Source organism: Struthio camelus, chromosome W (assembly GCF_040807025.1).
Source record: "Struthio camelus isolate bStrCam1 chromosome W, bStrCam1.hap1, whole genome shotgun sequence".
Taxonomy (NCBI): domain Eukaryota; kingdom Metazoa; phylum Chordata; class Aves; order Struthioniformes; family Struthionidae; genus Struthio; species Struthio camelus.
The window spans coordinates 18,948,061-18,972,701 of NC_090981.1; the positions used below are offsets into that span (position 1 = coordinate 18,948,061).

Here is a 24,641-nt window from a genome sequence, read left to right on the forward strand (position 1 = left end):
ATATTAAGGGCACCAAGTAGATGAGTTCTGGAGGTGGGGAAGAACGTCAGTTCCTGAGCAGTTTTGTAAGGAAAGCTTTCCAACTTTAAAAAAACAAAAAAACCCCAAAAAACCGAAATTAATTCACTTAAGTGGAAACTGTATACCTGAGAGAGGGGGAGAGAAAAAAAATGGAAATGTACAACTAGATCACGAGATCACTACAAAACTGAGGCAATTGCCAGCAGGGACAGTCTTTAACAGAGCAGGCGCAAAGCCGCCAGAAATACTCAAGCAAACAGGACAGCTTTTGTCTACTCCAGCAAGTGCTAAGGTTTAGTATTGTTTATGTGGACAGTGTATGCAGATTTAAGAATAGGAAAAAATGAAATATTTAATTAACCCTGTTCTGAAGTACTGCAAAAATTAATGCAAAAATAAATGCTTAGCTATTTTGTCTGTGGAATGTATTAGGGCAAATTAAGACAAAGGGATAAATTTACAGTAGTAAGTAAAAAGTAGTGTGTCAGAGGAGATCCACTGGGGAACTTGGGAACCTTGACAATTGCTTGCTTATTTACTATCACGGTTACAAATGTTTGAAATTGTGTTTGACTTTTACATTGCCTATCAGTAGTAGTTCTTGTATTTGGTTGGGGGTGGGGGGGGGGGAGGAAAAGAAAAACTCTACCTTTAGAGAGTTCCTAGTGAGAAATAATCTGAAACACTTTTTATGTTGTATGCAGGTTTATGTTATGTAAGAACATAAAATGAGTAAAAAGAAGCTCTTGAAGATGGCTGGACAGGAAGACATAGCATACATAAGAGTTGTCAGATAGAATCAGAGCAAAGGGCAGTCTAGCCTAGGATCCTGTTATTGACAGCAGCCAACAGTTGGTGTTTAACAGGAGAAGTATTTAGTGATATTTTCCCCAGAATGCTTTCCCAGAGTCAGATAGTCTTGTGTTTCAGGATCTTTTGCAGCAAATGCCTTTTTTTTTTTTTTTTTTTTTTACTAGTGCTTTTATTACTTTGTCATTCATTTGATTAGCTTAGTTTGTTCCTTGCCCCATTTTCTAAACCGTTATGGAAAATGTTAAATAGCATGGGTTACAGCAGAGATCCCTGTAGAATTCCATTCCGTTCCTTCTAAATCAATCATATACACCTTGTTCCCATTTCCTGTTCCTTACCCATGTAAGGAACTTCCCTTGTGTTTCATGTGGTTGTGTTTTCCTGAAGAGCCTTTGGTTGAGATCTGTTTGGAATCCAGGCAGACTGTGTCAGCCTCCTTGTTCATAGGCTTGTCGATTCATTAAAGGACTCGAGGTGGTATGTAGGGTGTGATTTTCTTTTACAAGGGGTATTGTATTCCTGCCTCATTTAAAACCTAGCTGTTGGAAAAAAAGCGGACTTATGGCTAACTTCTTGACTCTGATTTTTTTTTTTTTTTTTTAAATAAACACAAGTGGGTGTATGGGTGGATTGAAAAGGAAGCTACAGGAATTTGGTAGTTTCTTGCATATCTTTTGCATATGAAAGTATATGAATTTCTCCGAACTCAATGTGATCTGACTTTGGCAGGGGGGCTGTGTCTTTCTGTAACCTTCTGACTTCATCTGCTTTGTCAGGTTGAATTAATCCTCTTGTTTGTAAATTGCAGTAATGGAGTGTTTATATAGAAATAAATAAAGTTCTTGGGGAAAGTGGCATCTTCTCCAGCTCTTCTGTATGAACATACTTTTATTATTAATATTACATTTTTAAAGGATGCCATTTTTAGATGGAACACACTTATCTTTCCTTAGAATACAGCATGGAAATGCCAGAAGGTAATTTTCAATATTTTCCAATCTGTGTTTTATTAGAACCTTCAAGTCTTGTTTGGGTGAATCAAAAAGTAATTTAGTCTCCTATCCTTAATTAGTCATTGACCTGTATGATGGTAGTATCCACAAAAAGCAATTGTTGCAAATATGGGAACCGGATAGAGGCCATCGGTCCAAAGATCCAGTGCCTTGGATTGTGGCCCCAGAATATACAAATAGTGAGAACAAACCAAATAGCTCCTCAAAAGCTCCCCAGACAATAGATATTTATAGGGGACTTTTTATTTAAGAAAGGAAAGGAATGGATATAAATTTCATTTACAGTAACAAATTGAAAAGCAAATTAATTTAAATTCAAATTAATAAAATTAGAAAAGTAATTGAATTATTCGCACAGTGTAGCAAATTGAAAACAAATTATAATGTCATCAGTATCTGCTGTATCTAATCTAAAGCTTTATACAAGTGTTTTATGACTCCAACAATGTTAAGCATTGGGTCCTGAATTTGTTCTGTATGCACAGTTTCAGGTTGTCTCGTAACTACAAATCCTACAGTGTTGTGTGCATGATTTGACATGCATTTGTATGCCTAATGAACCACTTAACTCCCCCTTCCCCCTTAAGCTTTGTTATTTTACTTGTAACCACACGATAGTTCATATATAATTGAGCATCCAAATTCTTGTATAAAAACAGGAAGTTTCAATGGTGAGCAATACTGCTATTCTGATAATAGTAAAGTAATGGTATTCTTCTAATTATTACAGTTTTTAAAGGTTATGTGGGGTGATGTTGGGCCTATTCTTTCCTCTAACTGCCAGAGCCCTATTCCATCTGGGTTTTGCTGTACCCAGGACATTTTCATAGAAAGACATCTAAATGATTCTTTTAAATGATCTGGTGAATGCTTGTTATAGCATTGTTCGTCTTACACAGTTAAATAGTTGATTGTTCTATGACCTCTGTAGTACGTTGTCAATGTGTTTATCTGTTGCTTTAGGTATTGATGAGTAACTACTCGGAAGTATCGTAAGCCTTCTTACTGTTCTTTTGGAGTAGTATTCAATACGTTGGTTCAATATTAAATATATTTCTCATGTAGTTACTTTTCATTGTCTATTAAAGCTAGAAGAAAAAATGACATTTTTGGCCAAATATCTCTTTTAAAAAAAAATTGGTTAGGAAAAGTTTTATCCTCAACTTTTCACTCTTTGTTGAGAGGATTTTTCATTCTTAATTCACTACCTTAAATTAACTGCCTAATAGCCAGTGATATGCAAAGCGTTCAAAGGATGAAAAGCCCAAAAGAACGACAAAGGAAAAGTCGGATGGAAATAATAGTGGGAGTTGAAATATTCATTGTGAAGCAATGAGCTGTTAAACAGAAGAAGGAAAACACAGTCAAGAGTGAAATTGAATAGAGTAGAAGCAGTTTGGATAAGGGGTAAAACCTGTGCCGGACAGGAATTGACAGAAGGTGTCTTGTCAAGTCCCATGGAAAATGAAGACCTTAGTGTGTAAGGTCAGTTCATAATCAAGTGTCAGCACCACGTCATTTCACAGTGGTAGGGCACTGCAAGTTTGCTGTAACGCTATCGGCACATTTGAAAAAGCTATAATAAAAGTATTGGCTGGAAGTCATGACATGCTGCTAAACTCACTGAGGTGTTAAAAGCTGTATGACAAGGTTTTTAGATAAATTTCAGAGAAAGCAGAAGGGAGGTCAGTGAAATCAATTCTTGTTTGCCTTAAATTGAAGGGGGAGGAGGGAAGAATAGGTATAATAATCCTTATAAAGGAAATATTACTAGAAACGTAGTGGCACAGGCCTGCCTACTCCCCTCTGAATCTTCAGCTGTTCTCTGTGCACCATTAAGGACACGTGCTACCTTCAGCACACAACTTACCGGTGCTGTGACGTTCCTGTGTTCCTTTTAGTTTCTTTCTTCTTTGTGTGTGTTTTTTTATTTTTTTTTTTAATTTTTTACTACAGGTTTTCCAGCATGCTCAGTTAAATATGCTGTGGTGTGAAGAGTGAGACTTTTGTATTTTGAGCCTAAAATAAGATCAAACTGCAAAAGAAAATGATGATGCAAAAGGTTAGACATCACTTTAACTTGCAGATACTGCTACTAAATATCTGCAAGCTAAGGGTAAACCTCACTGAGGATCAGAGCAATTTTACCATTAGCACCACAGCCACATGTTCTATACGAGCAGGCTGTAGGAGTTAGTGGGCTTATTCAGCAGTTTCACTGTTGAAGCGTGGAATTTATTTTCCGAAAAAAGAAGCCGTTGACTATTTATTTTGTAGGTTACTGGGCAAATCGCTGCTGTGGCTATTTCATCATCTTCACATTTAAATAAACATTTCCTTATGGTTGTTCTTTTACTATGGAGCTGAATACGTGACACAGACTTTTCCAGTGTGTTCACAGCTTTGTATTTTATGTGAGCTTTCAGCTGATTTCCGGATAGGATATGGTATCCGTTGTGTCCTAAACACGTGGTTGATGACAAAAATTGCCCCACTCTAATCAGTGGCTTAATAAATATGGTCCGCTGCCCTTCTTCAGGGTTGAAGAAGGATAGAGAATTTAGTGCTCTGTGACAATGAACGGTCTATTCTCTGCTTTTTTTTTTTTCCCCCCTCTTGGGAAACAGGTGTGTAATGCCATTTTAATACGAGTACAGCATTAGAGTAGATAACGTCTGCCTAGAAAAGCTGTTTTACATCTGTCTCGCATTTTATGGATTCTTAGCCTGTCAGAATCAAGTAAGATTAAGTGTCTTGATTTTCAAAAGGTGATGAACATCCGCATCTCTTATTGACTTCAATAGGAGCTCCAGGTGCTTCTTGAAATTCAGGTTCCAATATAACTAACAGGCTTGCAGAGTACATCCAATTCTTTGTGCTTTCAAAGAATGCAAATCGACAAGGAAAAATATACGTACAGCTGGTGTCCAGACCTTCACTTCATACCTTAAAACTGTCGAATGAAACTAAGACCTTTTCTCATGTAGGAACCTTTGCTCTCTTTCTCCCTTCTAGGTAGCTATAATTCTCTGGCTTCTGAGAAACCCGTACCTTCCCTGCTTTAAAAAGAAGCATCATCCTGCTTTCAAGATACGCAGCCCTGCAGCCTACTTTTTCCTTTTTGCTCTCCTGTTTCCTCCCTGATTTTCTCTCTCTTGGGCTGAGGCTCAGTAGGCTGTTTCTGTTCTCCGCACTGTGCTTCTGTACAGCCGAACAGTTGCAGGATGGGGGTGCCATTCCTCAGTTCCCCCTGCGTTACTCTGAATCTGTAGTTTTGTTCGTTTGTTCTTAGGACTGACATTAAGTGATCTTTGCCTTTGAGCTAAAATTTTGCTCTTGATCTGCTTCAAGACTTTGAACTGTGTCTACTCTTGATATGTTTGAAACCTAGTTTATATGCTAGACATAGGGAGTATTTTTAGATTTTTTTTTTAGCCTTTATTTCTTGAAGCATAAAATACAGGAAAAATAGAGTACTTGTTAGTTTTTCATCTCATTTCTGCTATTTTAAGTGATCGATCATAGCGTAATGTGACTTTCTAGACATTGTACTGACGCATCATGTACCTACCTCACATTTAGCAGTCTAGTGCCCAAAAAAGTTCATTGCTTCAGACTATTTGTATAATGCAAGTTTAATCTGGAGTATCTGCAGTAAATGGAAAATTTAAGAAAGACCTCCCAACTAAACCAAAAACATCTGAAAATAATAAAATGTAACAATGGAAGAGCCTTTTTCCAGTATAAAAATTGTATCATTTGAAACTATAAAATGTTTTCTTTTCTGAGAAACAATTCTATCTGAAACCCTGGCTGACTGAAAAGTTGGAAGTCAGTAGTACGAAATTAAGTCTCAGACTGTACACTTCTAGGATCTGATCTTGCATTCACTAGGTAAAGGAGCCTTTTGTTTGACTGCTGTATACAAATTTGACATTTCAGGCATGTGCATAAAAAGATGTTCCTTCTCCATTTTGGAGTTAAGATGTATAATGCAAAGTTCTTGATGGAATAAATTTAAGATTGATGTATTTACCTAAAATTTTCACTTTTTAATGGTTTGGTAGAGCAGGAATGAATGTTTCTCCTTTTAATCCCCTTTTCCAGACCCTTTCATTTGCTTATTGTAAATTCAGATTATGTTTTGCTACTTTGTATCGTTCTAGAGCTATAAAGATCCCTCAGGCCACTGGGATCTTGCCAATGGAAGAATTTTCACAGTAAGCTGTGATTACTGTTTTATTACTGTAAAGTGACTTAAATTGCTCCTATATATCCCTATCTCTTGCCCACAGAAAAAACATTTTGATTGAGGCAGAAGAAGGGGCTCGACTAAAGTGATGTTTATGATTTCTAACAGTTGCTGGAGCAATCTTTCACAATCATTTAAAAAAAAAAAAGGTATAGGTAAGATGATTAATGCTGTTTTAAATTTGCTAGACATTAGCTTGCTCGCAGGTGAGCCAGGATGATAAGCAATGTAAAGCTATCTTTTTATGTCCCCTTGGCAAGGTATCCAAAACGCAATTTGAGTGTGGTACTATGAATAGCTGGAGTTCTTTGCTCTTTTCTGCCTAGAGGATCATTTTACTTCATTTCTTTTATATAAACTCTAAATTATAAAAACTTGTATAATTTGATGAGAAGACTACAGGTCTTCTCATTAGGTAAGCAAAAACTTTGCTAACCAAAGAATTTTCTTTTGTTTCATTTTCTGAGCCAGCAGCTTTTAAATTGATACAGTAGTTTTCTTCTGGTGGAATTATATTTCAATACATTTCTCATTTATTAGTCTCAGAACATTTGCTCCAAAGATGTCATTCTAGTGCTCTATTGCGTACGTTTCAGAATTCCCTATTCTCTCTGTTGCCAGTCCTCTGCCCAAGTTAGTCTACTTTTTTCCTAAATTAAATATATAGATTTCAAAATTATAATGAACAGAACCGTAAGCATAGATGCTTAAATAATACATACCTGTTTGTAAAGTATTTAACACCATAATAAGCAGTAGTTTTTTTTAAATACTTTCTTACATTTTTAAGAGTTCATGGATGCTTTAAAAATACAGCTCTTCCGTGGTTTGTTCTTTATCTCACCTCACGCTTTACACATTAAGAAGGAAAAACAAATGCAAGAAAAAGCATAGAATGGATTAGGAGAGGAAAGATGTAGTGACTGCCTATAAAAGAAATGGAAGGAACCTGACACAGAAGCTTGGACCCAGACCAACTATACTGAAATCTAAAGGACAGATTTCTGATAATTTCAGTAGGGTTAATTAAGCATCCTGAGGAGGAAAGGAAAAGCCTTTGAACACATGAGATAGGTTTTTCTTCTATGTTGTTTTCTAACATCATTTGAAATTATATTTATATACAGACACTGATTTAAGCATACTTATAGAGATGCTTCCTAAAGGAAGGGCTGGAGGGAAAGATACCTCTTACTAGAGTGGCTTATGTAATTAGACAAGATATACAAGGCCTGAGCCTTTTTAGATGTGATAAGTGGACCCACATCCCAACCACTTTTCCATTTTTCTTCAATCGTATCAGTTTTGTCTAATGACTTATTCTACTAATTCTTTACTAGTTCTTAATTACTAATTAAGCGCTTAAAGTATTACTTCTTAATTAGTAATTAAAGATACTGTTCTGATCAAACCAACCAGCCAACTCATCCCCATCAACAGTACTATTTCTCTTTTGAAAGCTGGAAACATGAAGTGATGGAAATCTCATACAAACTGAAGAGGTGTGAAGGGTGCATGTTTATCCCCTGAAATTTTTAGCTTTAATAATAGTCATATTTATTGTCAATGTTTAAAACAATGGCAGGAAATTGTAAACCATGTTATACAGATTGATTGTTAAGCCAAATTTGCTTCCTAGCAGAAGGGAGTCATAGAGGAAAAAAAAATGAATCAAAAAAAGCAAACACAAGCTTTTAGCATTAGTGCACAGGCAATTACAATTTCAAATAATATAGCAATAGCTAGCTTTACACTGTGGGTAGGCTTTGGAATTCTCACTGTGTTTTTTCTAATATTTGTAGCAGGTTTCTTGTAATGTGCGAAGTTTGATTGTCTGTCTCATATTGAAAAAATTATCCTGCCAGACTTCACAACAGATGGGAAACTTAAGCTTAGAGCCAAAAGGAAAAAGTGACACATTGTCAGTAGACTTAGAGAGAATTTTATTGTCAAAGTGTTCAAACTTGCAGGATGTGTTGGTAGCATTAATTATGTGATCATTCTGGGTGTTTTCGGTGGTTAGTGGTTTCTATATAATTATGCCCAAAATCTTATACAAGGCTGTTCAAGATATATATTATTATATTTTATAGATAGTCTAACCTACTGTACAGTTGACAATATTGTGTGTGTAACTATGTGTTTATACATATATATGAAGTACATATATATATTCATATATGCTTTTATTTATAGAGAGACAGACAGACAGACGTACTCTATGTCGCTGCTATCACATAGAGTGATCTCAATTACTCTTTTCGAGCCCATGAAGATGGATATCATACAACTCAATTGTAGAATGGTTATTTTACTTAGGGTATATGCGTGCATATTCTATGTATGCATGGATACCAAATCAAGGAGGTTAAAAGAGGACTTTGAATATTCCTTTCTGTTTTCTTTTGAAATATTGTACTGGAGTTTAATATTTGAACAAGAGGTAAAAGTTGAAAAATATGAATACAGTTTAATAATGTCTGAACAGCTTTTTAAAGTAGGAAATAATCATGGAAATTCGAGTTTGAGAAGGAAGAATTGGGAAGATCTTTCTCAGTTTGTTTACTTTTCTCTTAAAGGGCATAGTCATTCAGTGTAAACCCCGTATTTGTTTTGAGTAATAAAAAAAGGGTTTAATAAAAACGTCTAAATGCTGAGCCCACAGGATCAGTATGGCGGGCATAAAACTATGTGTGGCTCTAATGAATTTCTGTAGTTGGGGGCTAGACAAAGAGTTTTGCATCCAGAATCTGCAGATTGCCTTAGATCTGTCAGATGTCAGATACTCAGAAATAATTTTATTTTTCTGTTTTTCCCTGTGTGTTCTACACTCTTTCATATTTCTCACTATATGTTTTCTGCTAACGAATTGTATTCTGCCTGGCAAATTTTCTCTTGGAGATGAGATTTTACAAAATGCCGGGGCTCATAGCATCCGGCTGATCTGGTCTAAGGAAATAATAACTTTGGAATATCTTTCCCACTTACTTCTGGTGAGGATGAGATGCGTAGTGCGGATGTCCTTCCTTCCTTTGCCATAACTTCATTGCCTGTCCCTCTGCACAGCTTTCCACCTCCGTGGAGTGCCCTTCACAAAGCAGATAGTGTTGCAGTGATCACTCACTGTTGTGTTGGCGGAGAGATGAGGGTCTTCTGTCTTTGCATGTTCCCAGGGAGTAATCGAAGCCAATGAAAATAGACTTTTTGGGTTCAGTCCTACACTACTAAATTTGGCAGAAATCCCAGGGAAGCTACTGGGCGTTTTGATTAAGAACAGAATGCAGATTTAGGGCCACTGTTTGGATTTAAATATAGATCTTCCACTTTTGCTCCCTAAATGCTGTAGCATTGCACCAGAGTTTAAGAACCGAGAAGGGAAACTGAAAAGTAGAAGCTAGGAGATCAGTTTGAAACAGTCAAAAAGTAAGCCTAGTGTAACTAGTGAAAAGTGTATTAGATTTTAGAATTAAAATTTTAATGGTTTTGACAGTGAAGTACAGCACAGCAATAATGCATTAGAAAGAAAACTTTTGATTTGAACCTATTCTTCAATGCAAAATGCATTAAATTTGAAGGTTTTAAGTTCTTAAAACTTCATCTGCTTTAAATTCTCAACCATATCTGTGCTTGTTAGCATTAGCTGGGCAATATCTTAAAAGCTGTAAACACTCTAATAAAATGATAGGGGGAGAAGAGTTATCCAAGGATCACCAGGGCTATGGCTTTCTGAAGCCATTCAATAGAATTCCAGCTCCCAGGCTGTAAAGATACTGGAGTGCTGAAAGAAATCTGGTTTCTTCCACTTGAAAATAAGAGGTTAATATTTGAGAAATGTGTGTAAGGTATTTCTTCATCAAAGTCAGAGCTGAATCCTCTAAATTAACTTTTGTCCTATTTTTTGATTGTAAAAGACGCCCTGCTTTGTGGTGTCTCCCTGAAATATTGTGTAAGCCAAAGAGGTAGAGCTGTGGTGGGAGTTTCTTTTGTTTTGCTGAACTAAAACCAGAGATATGGAGAATAGGGAACTATGCTTATGCCAGTCCACAGGAAGAACTATAGTAACTGACTGGATTTTTAGTGTATTATCAACTGCAGCAAAGTATCAGGATAGTCTAGACAGTCATCTGGGGAAATGTGTCCTGCAAGCTAAATATGATGTTTTAAGAGCTATGTATGAAACAGTTATTTTTTTTTCTTTTTCTTTCATTACATTAACGAAAGAATTCAGCTGCATATCTGTGGTTTTCATGGGGCTTCTGATCTGCTAAGGCTTTTTTGATGTAACATGTTTTTTTTAATTTATACAGAAATTGCTTCTGAAATAATTTCCCTCTGGTTTTTTGAATACGGTTATATTTTGGAGGCCTTCTTAATGGCTTGATGAAAAGAATACATTCAATGGAAGAGACTGTGTGGCTGCGTTAGTTCCTTTTTAGTCCTTCTCTTTTTGCCTTGCACCTGACTTGAGTAGAGGCTCTACTGTGCATAGTGGTGCCTAACTTTGTTCTGCCTCTGGGTTATGACCGACGGGGCTAACGTGTAAACGTCATTCGTCTTTATTTTTTGGCTTGCCAAAGTAGTATGCTGGTTGCAAGGTTTTTTTTTTTTTTTCTGTTTGTTTGTTTTAAAGCCTACTTTGCCATCTACTACAAAAATTTCAGGTACATTTAGCTGCCTCTGAGTTTAACCACTGTAGCAAAACATGTACATTTGCAGCCATATATTGTCCTGACTGCTATTTTACCTTTGGCTAACTGAAAAAATGTCCCAATATGCCATGGTGAGATCAGAGTTCCTGAGAATAGTTAAATATTCACTATGGACCTTTCTGGCAAGCTTTTCTCCATGTGGGTAGTCTTAACTGGTATGAAGTGCCTCATTTTCCTTAGTGGGATTGATTACTGGCGTGAATAATGACACTGAACTCCAAGCAGGGGGCCAGTGTTACACTACTTCAGTGCTCTTAAAAATTTATCACACCTGCAAACCTGAATCTTTACATTTCCTCTTTGCTGATAAGGGTTTCTGTTCCTTTGAGGTTGGACTGTACTGAATAGCATTGATTTCCTGAGGAAAAAAAAAAAAGACTATAGGAGGTGTTCAATTCAAGTTTTAAATGTTATGGTCCAGAGAAGTCGCTTATTTGCTTTACAGGGATATAGCCAAGGTATTGCCTTCTTCAGTTGTTGGGATATGAAGAAATTCAAGAGTATGATATGCATTTCCCTGGCTTTCAGGAGTCCGTGTTTTAACAAGTAGTATCTTTTTATCATATGGGAAAGTCTTGGCTTGTCAATAAAATCTGAATACAGGGTTTTGTGCAGGGGATGGAGTTTCAGCAGAGGTAAGGATATTCCTTTGTGTCATAGACGATCAGCTGTCCAGCTGTCAGGCTGTAATGAAGAATCTTTCTGCCCTCCCATGGTTCACCTATGAAACTGTTGAGAGTACAACATGCTCTCCCAGTGAAATAAATCTGGATTTATTCTAGCTGAACTGCTAAACCTGAGGCAGGAATATGCTGATGGGCATTTTCCTTTCCAGCTTGCAGGAAAGAAAGGGTGATAAAGGTGAGAATAGTTTTGGGAAAAGATGAAATCTAGGATTGCATTCTCTTTGCTGTGGAGATATCCTTACAAAGACCTTGATGTTAAAAGACAGCCAGGAAGATTCTGATTTTTTTGTAGTTTTGTTGCAGAGGCAGCAAGGTATTGCTGGCGTTTGCTCCAATACAGATACGAAACTGATATAAGTGATCTCAGCTTCACTTGAGTTTTTTAGTATTTTCTGGATTTAAGTCTTATTCTGTAGACTGCATGATAGCTAGGAAAATCTCTTTTCCCTTGCCATTAGAATTGTTTGTTTTCTTTTTGTTTTGCTTGGGGTGAGCTGGGGGGAAGAAATGGGACGGGAAAATTAGTTGTTATTTGTCATGCAGTAGCTCTGAAGGAACTGCTGTTCTGGAGCAGAATGTCAATATTCTGGGAATTTTTCTAAGTCAAAGAGAAACATAAGAAAAGGGGGGAGAGTAGTAGGCAGTATGATGCATAGAATTCCTTAGCTGCTTTGAATTTAGTAGACATCTCTGCACAGTCAAGATTTAAGAAGAGATTAATATCAGGATAGTAGATAAGAATTGCTGAATAGGGAACGTTGCAAAAAGTTTTTCTTGTGATTTATTACTTCTTACGTTTTGCCCCAGGGGTAATTCAGTCTATAATTTGTTGTAATAGCGGATGATGAGTATTTCCTTGTGTGTTAGCTATTCACTCATAGAGGTATTGCGTTAGAATCCAAGATTCAAACTCAGATGTGAACTCTATATAGTAACAGTGGTTGTGGAATTATAATATATATATACACACTTGGAGGTCTTCACTAGAATCAAAATTTCAGATTAGAGATTGTAATTTCACAATTTTTTCTTTCCCAATTTTTATTCTACACAATAACAGTTAGTGTGCAATACTGCAGTTGCCTGTGGCAAAAAGTTTCCTCCAAGTTCTCCTACCATTTTTTTTTTATTTATGGGTTTTATTTGCTCTCAGAAGCAAAATATTTTCATTTATCTATCTTTCTCTGCTTTTTGTATATAGACTTATAAAACATACTTTTTGAACTGTGAGTTTCTTATCTAAAATATTAGGAATACTTTCTTTAATGTTGTTCATGTTAATTGGAGAAAATTGCACTTTATTTCAGAAATAATGTTGAATATTTGGTGCTCTTGCTGTCTTTTTCCATATGCTTAGGTACATTATTTTTAATTCGAAAAATGAGCTTTCTGATCTGCAGATGATATGAAATTTCTACTATCCTTTGTCTGCTAAAGCTGACATAATGTCAATTATGTTAAAATGGGTGTGCAAACGCTGGAATGTTGTTTTTGGAAAACAGTTGCTTTCTCTGTTCCAGCAAGAGGAAAATGAGAATGTGTTTAGAATGGACATGACAGCAGTACTGGTGGAAACTGGAATTTTGCTAAAAGCTACAAAGCCCACATGGACTGCTGCATTAAACATGCTTTTTTCTTTGATTTAAAGCTGTCCTCCACCCCATTTTTAATTGCCCTGTGTATATTAAGTTGCCTAATCAATCACCGGAGTTTGTGTGATGGAAAGTATTGCATCACAGGAGTCAGTCTGAAATGGTCATGTGGGACCAGTAGAGTAGTAGTAAAAATTCAACCTGAAAATTAAAGCTGTCAGCTGTACAAAAATGTTCAAGCCTTCAGAATATATTTGGCTTACATACTCAACAACTTTTTCAGCTCAGCCACTCTTCTTGAACATTACATATCAAATAAATTTTATAAAAATCCTTGTTTCAGATGATGACTAAAGAACCTTTAGGGATCCTTGTAGGGATTTGTCTCAACGTTGCTGCATTATCCACAATTTAAAATTTTATATTTGTAAGACTTTTGTGTTAATTATCACATCTTTTATGTGGATTATAAACTGAATTGTACTAAATACTTAATTAAGGACTTGATATAAATTTTCTTCAAAAAAAAGAATTGGGGGGCACACGTTACTTTTCAGGCTTTGGTTTATGTGAACTTCTTAGTCTAAATAACTGTACTGCCCAGAGACTCTTTTTTTCCAAGAGAAATTAACAGCCCTGCCAAGTCTCTTCCATTTTCCAAGAGACTAGCTCTCATTTTCGGCCAACAATCTTTTCTCCGCAACTTGTTGGATGTCACCTTTTAAAAAAATGCTTTTTATTTATATCAGGCCTGAATCAGTACAATCCATCTAACTTCTTGTTCTAAACCTTTGAAACATCCCTTATGGCAGACCCTCAGCATTGGCAGCTAAGCATTACTGCAAAAAGAGTAGTTTTCCATATTAGCATGATTAAAATATTGAAGGAAAAACAATTTTAGATAATCTTTAATAAAACAAACACATGTACCTTTGTAATGTTTAAATTTCTTTATGCTTACTGTGGCTTATGATCTGCAGATGGTGAAGCAGAGTTGAACAAGAAGGATAATATTTGCATATGCATACATTTCAGATTTGTGGTCTGAACTCGAGTACAACTATGAGTATTATCAACCCTTTCTTTCATACTGAGATAAAAGTTAATCCAGGAAAAGTCCTGATCTCCCATTTTTCGGAAACACAAAGGTTCCGGCAGGGCTGTCATCTCTACAGAATCAGTGGGAAAACGGGGTATGTCTTGCTCTGCCAATCTCGCTGATTAGGCGGTGGAGTCGCACGTTGGGGTATTTGCCATTTTAGGAAGATAGAGCATGGTTATGCTTTTAAATATCAAAACATCTAGATTCTCATTGCAAAGGGTACACCTGAGATCCTGTCTCTTGGAAAATCAGTAATCAGGGAGGAGGTTTTGCAACAAGCAGCAAGAGTAAACTTAAGACTCCTGGAGCCATTTGAATGTTAGTGGAAAGTGTTGGGAAATTTGCCACTGGATCCTATCAAAGGTGTAATAAAGGCAGTTGCTGCTCCAGCATGTTTCCTGTTGGAGCATCCTCTAGCAGGGTGTATTTTAACTTCAGATCTTTTCCAGCATAGACTTAATTGCTCTGCCTTGGAGGTTCCCTTACACAGAGTCCAGTTTCTTGGACTTTCTGAATTTCATCAGCTGTGATCGTTTTTCTTTTGGAATGGAATAAATTTTCTTGTGGATCCTAATGACAGATACTACTTTTCCAGCCTTCAGGTCTAAGATTTGCCATGTATTAAATTGGTTACCTAATAATGCTGATGTATGGGATGGATTTTTGGGGTGTCAGTAATAAAAAGCTGTTTACTGTACTTCAGCCTACAAAGTGAAGGGGTGGGTAGAGGATAAAAAGATTTATTTTTCTCATCCCTTAATTATTGCGTGATCATACCTGTGAGAGAGAGGCTCTGTAAAAAGCCCTTTCAAAGGGCAAATTTGTTTTACATCAGAGTGAAACAGATTTGCCATGTGATAGGTTTTGTTCTTTAATTGCTAGGAGGGGAGGATGTGTTAGACTTTATTAAATCCTTTACTCACTCCTCATGTGGCTCAGACTGATCCACATGCTTAATGTTTTCAATATGTTATTTTTAGGAATAATAGTATCAATATTCCAAATAGCTTATGGTTAAAAATATTTACTTGCAAAGACACATTGCTTCCTTATTTTGTTATGGTTATGTGGAGTTTTGTTTAAATAAAAGTGATGGAAAAGATTTCATAGTTCCTTCCTGCTAATCTTTCTAGCACTCAGACATGAAATATAGGATTTATCATGTTGCTCCAGCACTGCAGACTCTGTCCTTTTAGCCTTCTGGAACTTTTATCTAGGCTTTATGTAGGTGCAGGAAAACTACCACTGCACAACCAGTAGTGTTTGTGTGTGTAGCCAAAAGCACTTTATGCAGAAACAGTATTTTGGTCTTAGGGGCCTTCAGCTAAAATTTTAGTCTGTGCTTTCCTATAAAAAGAAACTTCACAGTTTAATGTCCTTCAAGATAACTTGTAATGGACGTTCCAAAATGTCTAGGTACCTTTTCCCTTTCCTTTTTCCTTCTGTTTCTTGTTTTTACTTCCTAGTTACCTGAGAAGAGGTAAAGATGTCATGGTCAGGGGTAGTTAGGTAGTAGTCAGCATATGGAACTGTGGAGGCTAAGACTGACAAAATCCAGATAGAAATTGAATCCTTATATATGTATCCAAGTATCTTAACTTTTTGTCCTTAATAACAACAAATATGAGTTGGGATGTTAAACATTGTATTTCAAGGCTTGAGCTAGTAGGTGTTGGACATTGGGGGACACTTAATGTAGCAAACAGATTATCCTATGCCTACTTACAGCACGCTTTTTACACCTTCGCCTGAATCATCTGGTTTTGGCCAGAGGTACAGGAAGAAAAACAAAGTAGGTGGATCTTGGATCATATCCAATACTAGAATTCTTATGTTTCTACTCCTTGTTGCAAGCTCCTTGTCAAGCAGCCTTTTTAAAATTACAGTTAGAATTAGAATTAAGTTAGAATTTTTGAAGAAGGACTGAATAAAAAAAGATCCTGAGAATGCTGGTGTATCTCCCATGTGGTCTGTGTGAATACAGAATGCATGCTTCTGTGAAAGGACAGAATGCTGTAGTGTAGTTCAAAATTAATTTACAAGTATAGTATGCTATTTCCAGTTTTTGTGCCACAGCCAGGAAAAATTACCTCTTTTAAAAATTAATTATATTAACAATTGTGATGGCCAATAAAGGTTGCTATTCTTCAAGTCATAGTGCATATTGAATATAGTTTTCTGAAGTTTTAAAAAAAAATGCATAACACATGTGCTGAAAATCACTTTCTTTCACCAAGGCAGTTACCCTTTCTAAGCAACAAATGATTTATAACATATGTTCTAGCATATGTTCTTTTTGGCAAAATTATTCTGCAAGGCAGCAATGCTAGGGAAGGAGCAAATGAAGAAACCTCTAACAGTAAGATAATCAATACAGAGAGGATGATTGATTCATAAACTCAGGGGTTTTCAGGTCAGAGGAACTATTACGATAACCTAGTCTGATTAATTATGTAGAACAGACTGTGGAATCCCACCCACTAATTTTCGAATTGGATCCATAGCTTCATTTAAAATTACAGAGTATTTTCTAGAATTGCATCTAGTTTTGATGTATTTGCTTCACATAAGCAAAAATATATTAAGTGACTACTTGCTTTTATGAAAACAGTTCTATTTTGCTTTTAATCTGGATATGCCTTCCTACGGCTTCTATTTTAAAATCTCATTTATGGTTTTCTCTTAGGTTGGAAAACTAAGCACTACTGGTACTCTTTCACACTTAGTGTTATCAAGTCACCTTTAGACTTCGTTCTGGATGAACTGGATGGATACAGATTTTTTTTTTTTTTAAATGGATGCAAGTTCTTAATTATTATATTATTTTTGGTATTATTATTTTAAACCATGTTTCTGAGACCTTAAGTTATTCTTCTGTCTCTTTTCATAATTTTTCTAGTTTTCCAACATTCCTTCTGATGTGCAGGTGCCAGAACTGGGCAAAGAATCGTTATTGGCCTGTGCAGAGATCAGGTTGCTTTCCTGTTGCTGACTGGAAACGGTTCTGCTTCTGAATCTCTGCTTCTGTAGCCCAAGATCACGAGGCACACGTTCTGTTAGGGGATAGGCTTGTTGGTTATATGTCACGTTATGGTTTTCCCGAAGTAACGGGGCTCTCGCTGCATTGTGAGTTGAATTATTTTTATTTATAAATCTAAATGGCAGTTAAATAACATTTCCATTTGCTGTTCTACAATTCAAGTTGCAGTAGTCAGACTTTCTAATGCCATCCTGCAGATTTCCGCTGATGGAAGTTGCTTGGTTATAGAACTTGAACCTTAGGGCTTATGCCTTCTCCTTTTATTAAGGCACGGGTAGGTGTATATATACGTAGCATGTATTTCCTACTTAATGGGAAACATTAAGCAATCAGTGTATTGGTGTCCTCCCTCCTTGTATCTAACTCATTGCTTGTTTTCCTGCGCAGGCACTTTTTCCTCTGTGATCTGGTTATACTCCTTAATGTTTCTTTCAGTCACACCTTCCAAAGTGAACTTTTCATTGTCAAGGTAGATAGAGTATACACATAATCATTTGAAGTCTTACAGGAAGCTAATGGAGGTCAAGTACACTTCACGCCTCAAATTTAAGCTCCAGGTTGAATCTTGTCTGATAAAATTTCAAACTCCTTAGCATGGATAGTCTTCGTCCAGAATATTTCTATGCATCATCAACCTTTAAACAGAAAAACACATAATTTATATTTCTATTCCAATTGCTCCATGTTATCCAGGACTGGTTATATATAAAAGTGTGCCTCAAAAAACAGATGCTATAAAAATTCAGTACTGTCCGGAATAGCTGCTTTTTTTCTGAATAGGAATTTCAAAGTCCTGTAGGATGTTAAGTTTAGCAGACTGGATGAATACAAGTTTTGGAAATTTTAAGGATGCATAATAAATTATTACTTGAGTTCATTATAGGTGGCATTCACCCATGAAGACTGCACTCCGTTTTTAGTGCATGGAGCAAGAAGTGCATGGCCAGTCACTACATTTAAGTCCTACAAACAGACTGCACGTTTGAGTAGCCCTCCAGGAATAGGTCTATGCATATATACTGATGCAGAATACCGCTTCAATTGTAGGACAGGGCTTGGTGTCCCCATGAAGATTTGCATGGATCCAGAGATCATGGTGCCTTGCACAACTGGAAACCTTGCTTCTCTTCTGATAGTGTTTATATTTTATCATAGGATCCTTAGTGTGGCTAATTACTCATAAATGGTCTTTTAGGGTTTTCCCATGCACGTCTCTTTATTTTTCACCTTCATGTTTTTGAGAATCTTACTGATGAGTCTCAAACCAGTCTGAAATTTCAGGAAAGATTCAACCTTTATTGATCTGACTGTAGTCATCACTTTGGCAAAAATGCTGCAGTACCCAGGTTATGGACAAACAGCTCTCAATACAGAGACTAGACTATGGATTTTTCCAGAATCTGTGTGTTATTTGTACTTCAGTCATTAATGAAAAACTGAAATAAGTGGAATGTTTTTAATCGTTTTATTACTGTAACGTTAGCAGTTTGTTTAATTTATTTCCCATTAGAATGGGAATCTACTCATTGAACAGTTAGTAGTAAAAGCTTTTTCTGTGCATATGAAGAACATTATTTTTTCAGTGGGACATAGAGAATATTTTTACAGATGATAGTAAGTAATAAATTATCATACAGCTGTTTATGAAAGGGTGCGATACTGTTTTCCAAGGATGAAATACTGTTGTCGTTGAATTCAATAGCCAGGTTCCCATTTACTTTCAGTGGGGTCAGGATTTAATTCCGTTTCTCTCAGTTCTTAAAATCTGAACAGTCCTGTTTTTCTTTTGGAAGCAGTCTGACCACTGCTGAAGATTTGCAGGTCAAATGCTATATATCACATATTTCCCTCAGTCTTTGTGACACCTGAGTAAACTTTATATGAAAGAAGTATACAGCCATAATCTATGATGGCGTTTTTTCCTAACCCTTACCCCTTAACTAAAATCCAGACAAGATTACTGTGAGTTCATGGAATTTAAGCCGTTTGTGGATGGATTTTTTTTTTATTATTATTATTTCAAATATTTATCATTCTTATATGAGGCTATAGTATGATGAGATCACTGTCTTCTGCTATTGGTTGTCAGGGTCTATATTTTACACAAAAAGTTTAGCTGTCTCTGATTTGGCAAGGCCCTTGGAGTTGGTTAAACAGAGACCACTTTGAAGCTGCTCGTCTTCCAGTATCTTGGAGGAAAGATCATGGAAACCTTTTTTTAATATACAGGCCTTCCTTTTTATTACGTACATGTTTTACCGAAGAACTGTTTCAGCGACCTTACAAGCGCAGGGGAAACTCAGAGGTGTAACCCCGAAGATTATTTGCTAATGAAAATCTAGAAAGATTGAAATACACAGTCTTTACAAAGCTTTTGAAAACTTTTAGTCTCCTTTATTTCTTACAGATACTTATGTGCATGCTTAACTTTACGTAATGCAAACAGTGCTGTTGAAATTAACTCATAACGTTTATAAATAACTGTGTGCAAATGTCTTTCCAGGACTGCTATCTGAATGAACCTCATTAAAGATAGCAAGCAGAAGACTGACTTCTCTTTGAGTTAATTTTAACTTTAAGAGCATTATCTCTTAGTGCAAAGAAAACTTAAAGTTGGTGTAAGTGGGCAAATAGCAAGATTGTAAGATAGTGGTAAAAATACTGTGCTGTGAGGAATATGCCACTCGAGAAATTATAGATCTAGCTTCAATACAGCTTATGATAATTTTATCCATGGCAATGTGGGATGATAACTGTTAGCAATGAATTCTTTGGAAAGTATAAATCACATAGCAGTGTCTTTTATGACATCTGATGTGTTTTGGAATTTAAATATTTATATTACATAAAATTAGTGTAAATAATTAATTTTTCAGCGTGGAACCAAGCTTGAAATTCAGACTTTACTCAAGCAGATGGAAATTTTGCCATTGACTGCAGAACGTACAAAATTTCAGTACAAGAGGCTTGAGTAAGCTGACATGGAGCTCTCTTACAGGGAACTACTGATGACCCACAACAATTATCTTAAATAGCTTCTTGTCACACAAAATGTTCCAGTTTCAAAATGATCTGGATTCAGGCCTTTACAGGTATGGAAGTTAATAAGAGGTCTCACTGGAAAGAAAACTTTCTCCCTTTCTGAATGTGTCAAAGCTCTTATTTTTCCTTTTCAGGAGAAAAGTATCAGATTATAGAAAGCATATATTGTCCAATTTACAAGTCAGTTGTGAGCCCAACTTGCATGCTCATGAAAGGACAGAAGGCAGCATGTGAACCACCGCTTAGCACTGGAATTTGTTTTCAGTGGGAAAAAAGGGAGAATAGGAAAGGACAACAGGGAGAGCAGCCGTAACCCCACTGTTATACCTTCTTCCACGTTGCGGAGTCTGAATGGAAGCTTTGCACTTCCTTTCCTCTTTTTTCCCCTCCTGAAGTTTCCGAAAGGGTATGAAATCTGGCTGAGAGCAGCCATCTGTTTCTCATTTGTTCCTAGAGAATTTCAACTAATTGTTGTCTCCTGTTTGTGTTGCCTCATAAGGTCAACATCTTTCCCTCTTTATGCAGGTTGAACCTCAATGAATTAATCATTTACAGGAGTTTAGTTTTTCGTGTGTGTGTGTTTATATGTGTGTGTGTATATAAAATTTTGTATAGGTTGCGTACTATATTCAGTACATTTAAAACAGCTTCAATAGGCTATATTATTTCATGTTATTCCTCTTTGAAAATAAATGTTACACCAGTTAGTCCTCTCTAAGTAGTATTAATTTTGCCCTAAGCGTTCCAGCAGGAATGTTGATTCTGTGGCAGTTTTTGGCATGGACCTGATTAATGTGAAGTGAACAAACACGTGGCTTCAGTGGTCTGAAGTTTCCTCTCGTGAATTGCCATAAATTTGCAGAATTTGTAAATTTGTTATTTGTAGAAACAAATAACCCCAGTTCCCTGCCCTGTGTGCTTGATCTGCCTTTATTTTCTTTACTCCTTCAGTTATGGATTTTACTGTGTATACTGTCACTGCACAGATCAGTTTTGAGGTCCAGCTGCCTTTCATTACTTGCATCTATCAGAAAGAAATAAATTGAAAGACTATGCTACCCTTGCAAATACGGTTACCTTCAGTGGAAGGTGTCATGCTGTTTCTGTAAGCAGTAACATAACGTGCGTTTCCAGGTCCTCTTGGTATTTTCTTAATGCTGGCATCTACTGGATTAAAAATGGAATCCTTCTGTAGTTATAGTGACTAGTATAGAGACTTAAAATACAGTGATTTTTTTTTTCCTCTTTTCCAGATTACAGAACGGGCCCATGTTTCACACAAGTTAACAACCAGATGTGTCAGGGCCAGCTAACTGGAATTGTTTGCACGAAAACCCTCTGTTGTGCTACCATTGGACGTGCATGGGGTCATCCCTGTGAAATGTGCCCTGCTCAGCCTCAGCCGTGTCGTCGTGGTTTCATCCCTAATATTCGTACTGGAGCATGTCAAGGTAAGCCTTCTGATTTAAGTTGTGCATATGTGTTGTGTTGCTGATACACATCTTGAAAGCCTCCTCCACTTAAAATAAAATCACCATTTTCCTTGTGTGCATTCTATATTTAACTTTTCATAAAATTCTGATGCTTCCAAATTTTAGCTAGCGTACATATAGAATAAATCTGAAGTGTCTAGAAAAAATGAATGCCAATCAAGAAGTCATAAATACCGAGCATGAAAGAGACAGAATGTCTGAGCATAGCCGTCGGCTAGGGCAGTAGAGCACCAGTTAGACAACTGAATTGTGTTTTGGTCTAGCCCATAACTGAAAAAAGCACTACGTACATGACTGTAATGAGAAATTTGGTGTTTCTTGTTACTGAGTAATGTTCCTTGTGAAAGGCATTGGTGCTTACTATGTAGAGTTTTTTAATCACGGAGTTTTGATGAAGCACTCGTGAATCTTCTGTTGGATACTCCATTTGGATTATTTAAACAGGGCTAGAGAAATGAATGAAGTAGGAAGGGCCTCAGTTTTCTGTGTTTGCATTCATGAAACGTAGTCTGAGAAAAGGGAAAACCTTACTTTATTCATCATCTCCTGCTGCGGTGATAAGAGACTTGCTGCTTCTCCCTTGTGTCGTTACTCCAATATGGCTATCCTGAAAAATAGGTATCTATTCTGCTGCTGCTGTTTGGCTAAATTTTAGAGCAAAATGCATGAAGAATGCAATAGCAAAGGATAGTAGAAATTCCAAAGGAGAACGTACTACTTCTCTTGTTACAGATTAATGCACGAGGTCAGTTTGTAGGCTGTATTGCCTTAGAACCTCCCCTACGAGCAATAGGAACCAAGTAGGCAAAGACACTAGAAAGCGTTTGCATTTTCTATAACTTGACCCTAAGACACTATCAGCAATCAGATTCGTGGCTGAGTTGCTATACCTCAGAGACACTTTTCATGAGACATCTCTCAACAGTGCAGAGTAAGTTTAGAATTAGGGCTGAAATCAGCCATTGTAAGCAACACAGTTCTTTGAGTTTTGGTTGTAATCAATATGATGATACACATTAATAAAGGGAACCAGATCATTTCTGGTGGTTAATTTTTGGAATAAAGTAGTGGAAGTTTGAGTCATTTAGGGGAATGTATTTCTTATTTGTTTTCACAGAATCACACAGAATGGTTGGGTTTGGAAGGGACCTCTGCAGTTTCTTTTTTTTAATTTGACAAACCGTATATATACTGCTCTGTCCCTATGTATCGGTATCTTAGGCTTTCCAAAATCTGTTTGATGAAGTACATCCAGGTTATTGCAGGCATTCTTTACATAAACATATCTCTGTAATATAGCTAAGATAACTCTTAACGTAATGCAAGGGAAGTGATGAAGCTGATTAGAATGATTTACTCTAAATGTTTGTAATATTTATTATCTCCTACAGTGCTGGAGAACCTTTTATTCAGAAAAAAAATACAGTATCAGGGTGTGTGTGTGTGTGTAGGTATGCATAACCAAGGATTTCTATTATGTAATTCAGAAAAATATCCTGATTCAGGCAGATTTTGTAACTTGCAGTGGTATCCTTTTCTCACCTTTATTTCTCTGTTCCCTCTCTTTCAGAGTTTTTTTTGTCTTGTGTATTGCAGCATTACTCTTAATGCTGCTTTCCTTTACATCACATCATAGTTTAGTGACTTAAAGTTGCACAAATCTAACAAGATCAGCTGTTTTTCTGGAATTCTGCTTCAGGACTCCTGCTTAAGAGTTCCTGTTAAGCGTTCTGTTAACTTGAGTTGAAAAATGGAGGGGAAAATTAGGATGATTTAAGAGTTTTAATTCTTCCAAATTAAAACTAGAAAAAGTTATCAGTTTTAATTCTTTCTTCAGTTTTCATTCACACAGTGCTATGATTGACCTGAAACTACGATTGGAACTACTAGTTCCAATTCAGTTTTATAGAGTTTCTTCAATATTTTAGCAAAAGCATCTATTTTATTTAAAATACTAAGATTAGTTTAAAACAACAATAAATCTCTTCATTTTTCCTCATTTCATGTGTTTGCGTACCTGTTTTGCTGATCGTACTGCTTTAAGCATCCAAATTTTACTAGGGAGGAAAAATGCACTTTTCCTTCTATGTCAGAAATAGGCCTCTGTGTGCTTTTAACAGCTTGTGCCTTACTGTTCATCTTGAATTGATTAATATGTTTCAAACGTTCTTTTCCTAACACTGTTGTAGATAGTAACAGCTATTGAAGGCATGGATGTTGGCTACAGTGTCACAAATGAACTCCTTTGGCTGGTGAAAACATTGGCCAGATAGAATGAACTCTTAAAACTCCTGTGCCAAAAGGAGCCTAGCATAGCTTCTGGGGCTTCATTGAAACTACGTGAGCGATCCAAAGAGCTCTTTAGCATCCATGCCCTCAAGAATGTTTCTAATACTGTTTTCTTTTTCTGCCAGTGTGTTGTGTGTAGCAAATAAATTGTTAAGTTATGCAGTGGACATCATTGCTGAATTCCACGGGGAAACATTAAAACAATGTGGTGGTCTGCTTTATGTTGTGGATGAACAAAGGAAGTTTGAACAGCCATTATTTTTACTACATTTGGCATATAACTACTATCTAGGAAGATTTGATTGTATTTAAGTCCGCAGGAGTTAGCATGTGATGTTACAAGATGATGATATGGCACAAATACATGAATAAAAGTTAAATCTTCTGTGCAGAAGAGAGGAAGAATTTCTTTGTTCCAAGAATTTGTTACTTTTAATTCCAGCAGTCAAAATAATCTCCTAGAAGCTCTGAGTACCTGTAATTCCCACCGACTTAAATTCTGTCGTGTTGGCAGGTTGATGGTGTGTTATGTACTGTCTGGAATTGTCAGAGCACTCTCCTGGAGGTAGTAGCACTTGACGCTGTAGAG

At 36.4% G+C, this 24,641-nt stretch overlaps 1 protein-coding gene across 1 annotated transcript in view; it reads left to right on the forward strand.

Annotated features, from left to right (window-relative positions):
- LOC138064174 (fibrillin-2-like) overlaps positions 1-24,641 on the forward strand; it is a 181,843-nt gene that overhangs the window by 18,055 nt on the left and 139,147 nt on the right. Inside the window, exon 6 of the mRNA XM_068925661.1 lies at positions 21,524-21,721. Coding sequence (XP_068781762.1) covers positions 21,524-21,721 — 198 coding nt within the window. The remainder of the gene's footprint in view (positions 1-21,523; positions 21,722-24,641) is intronic.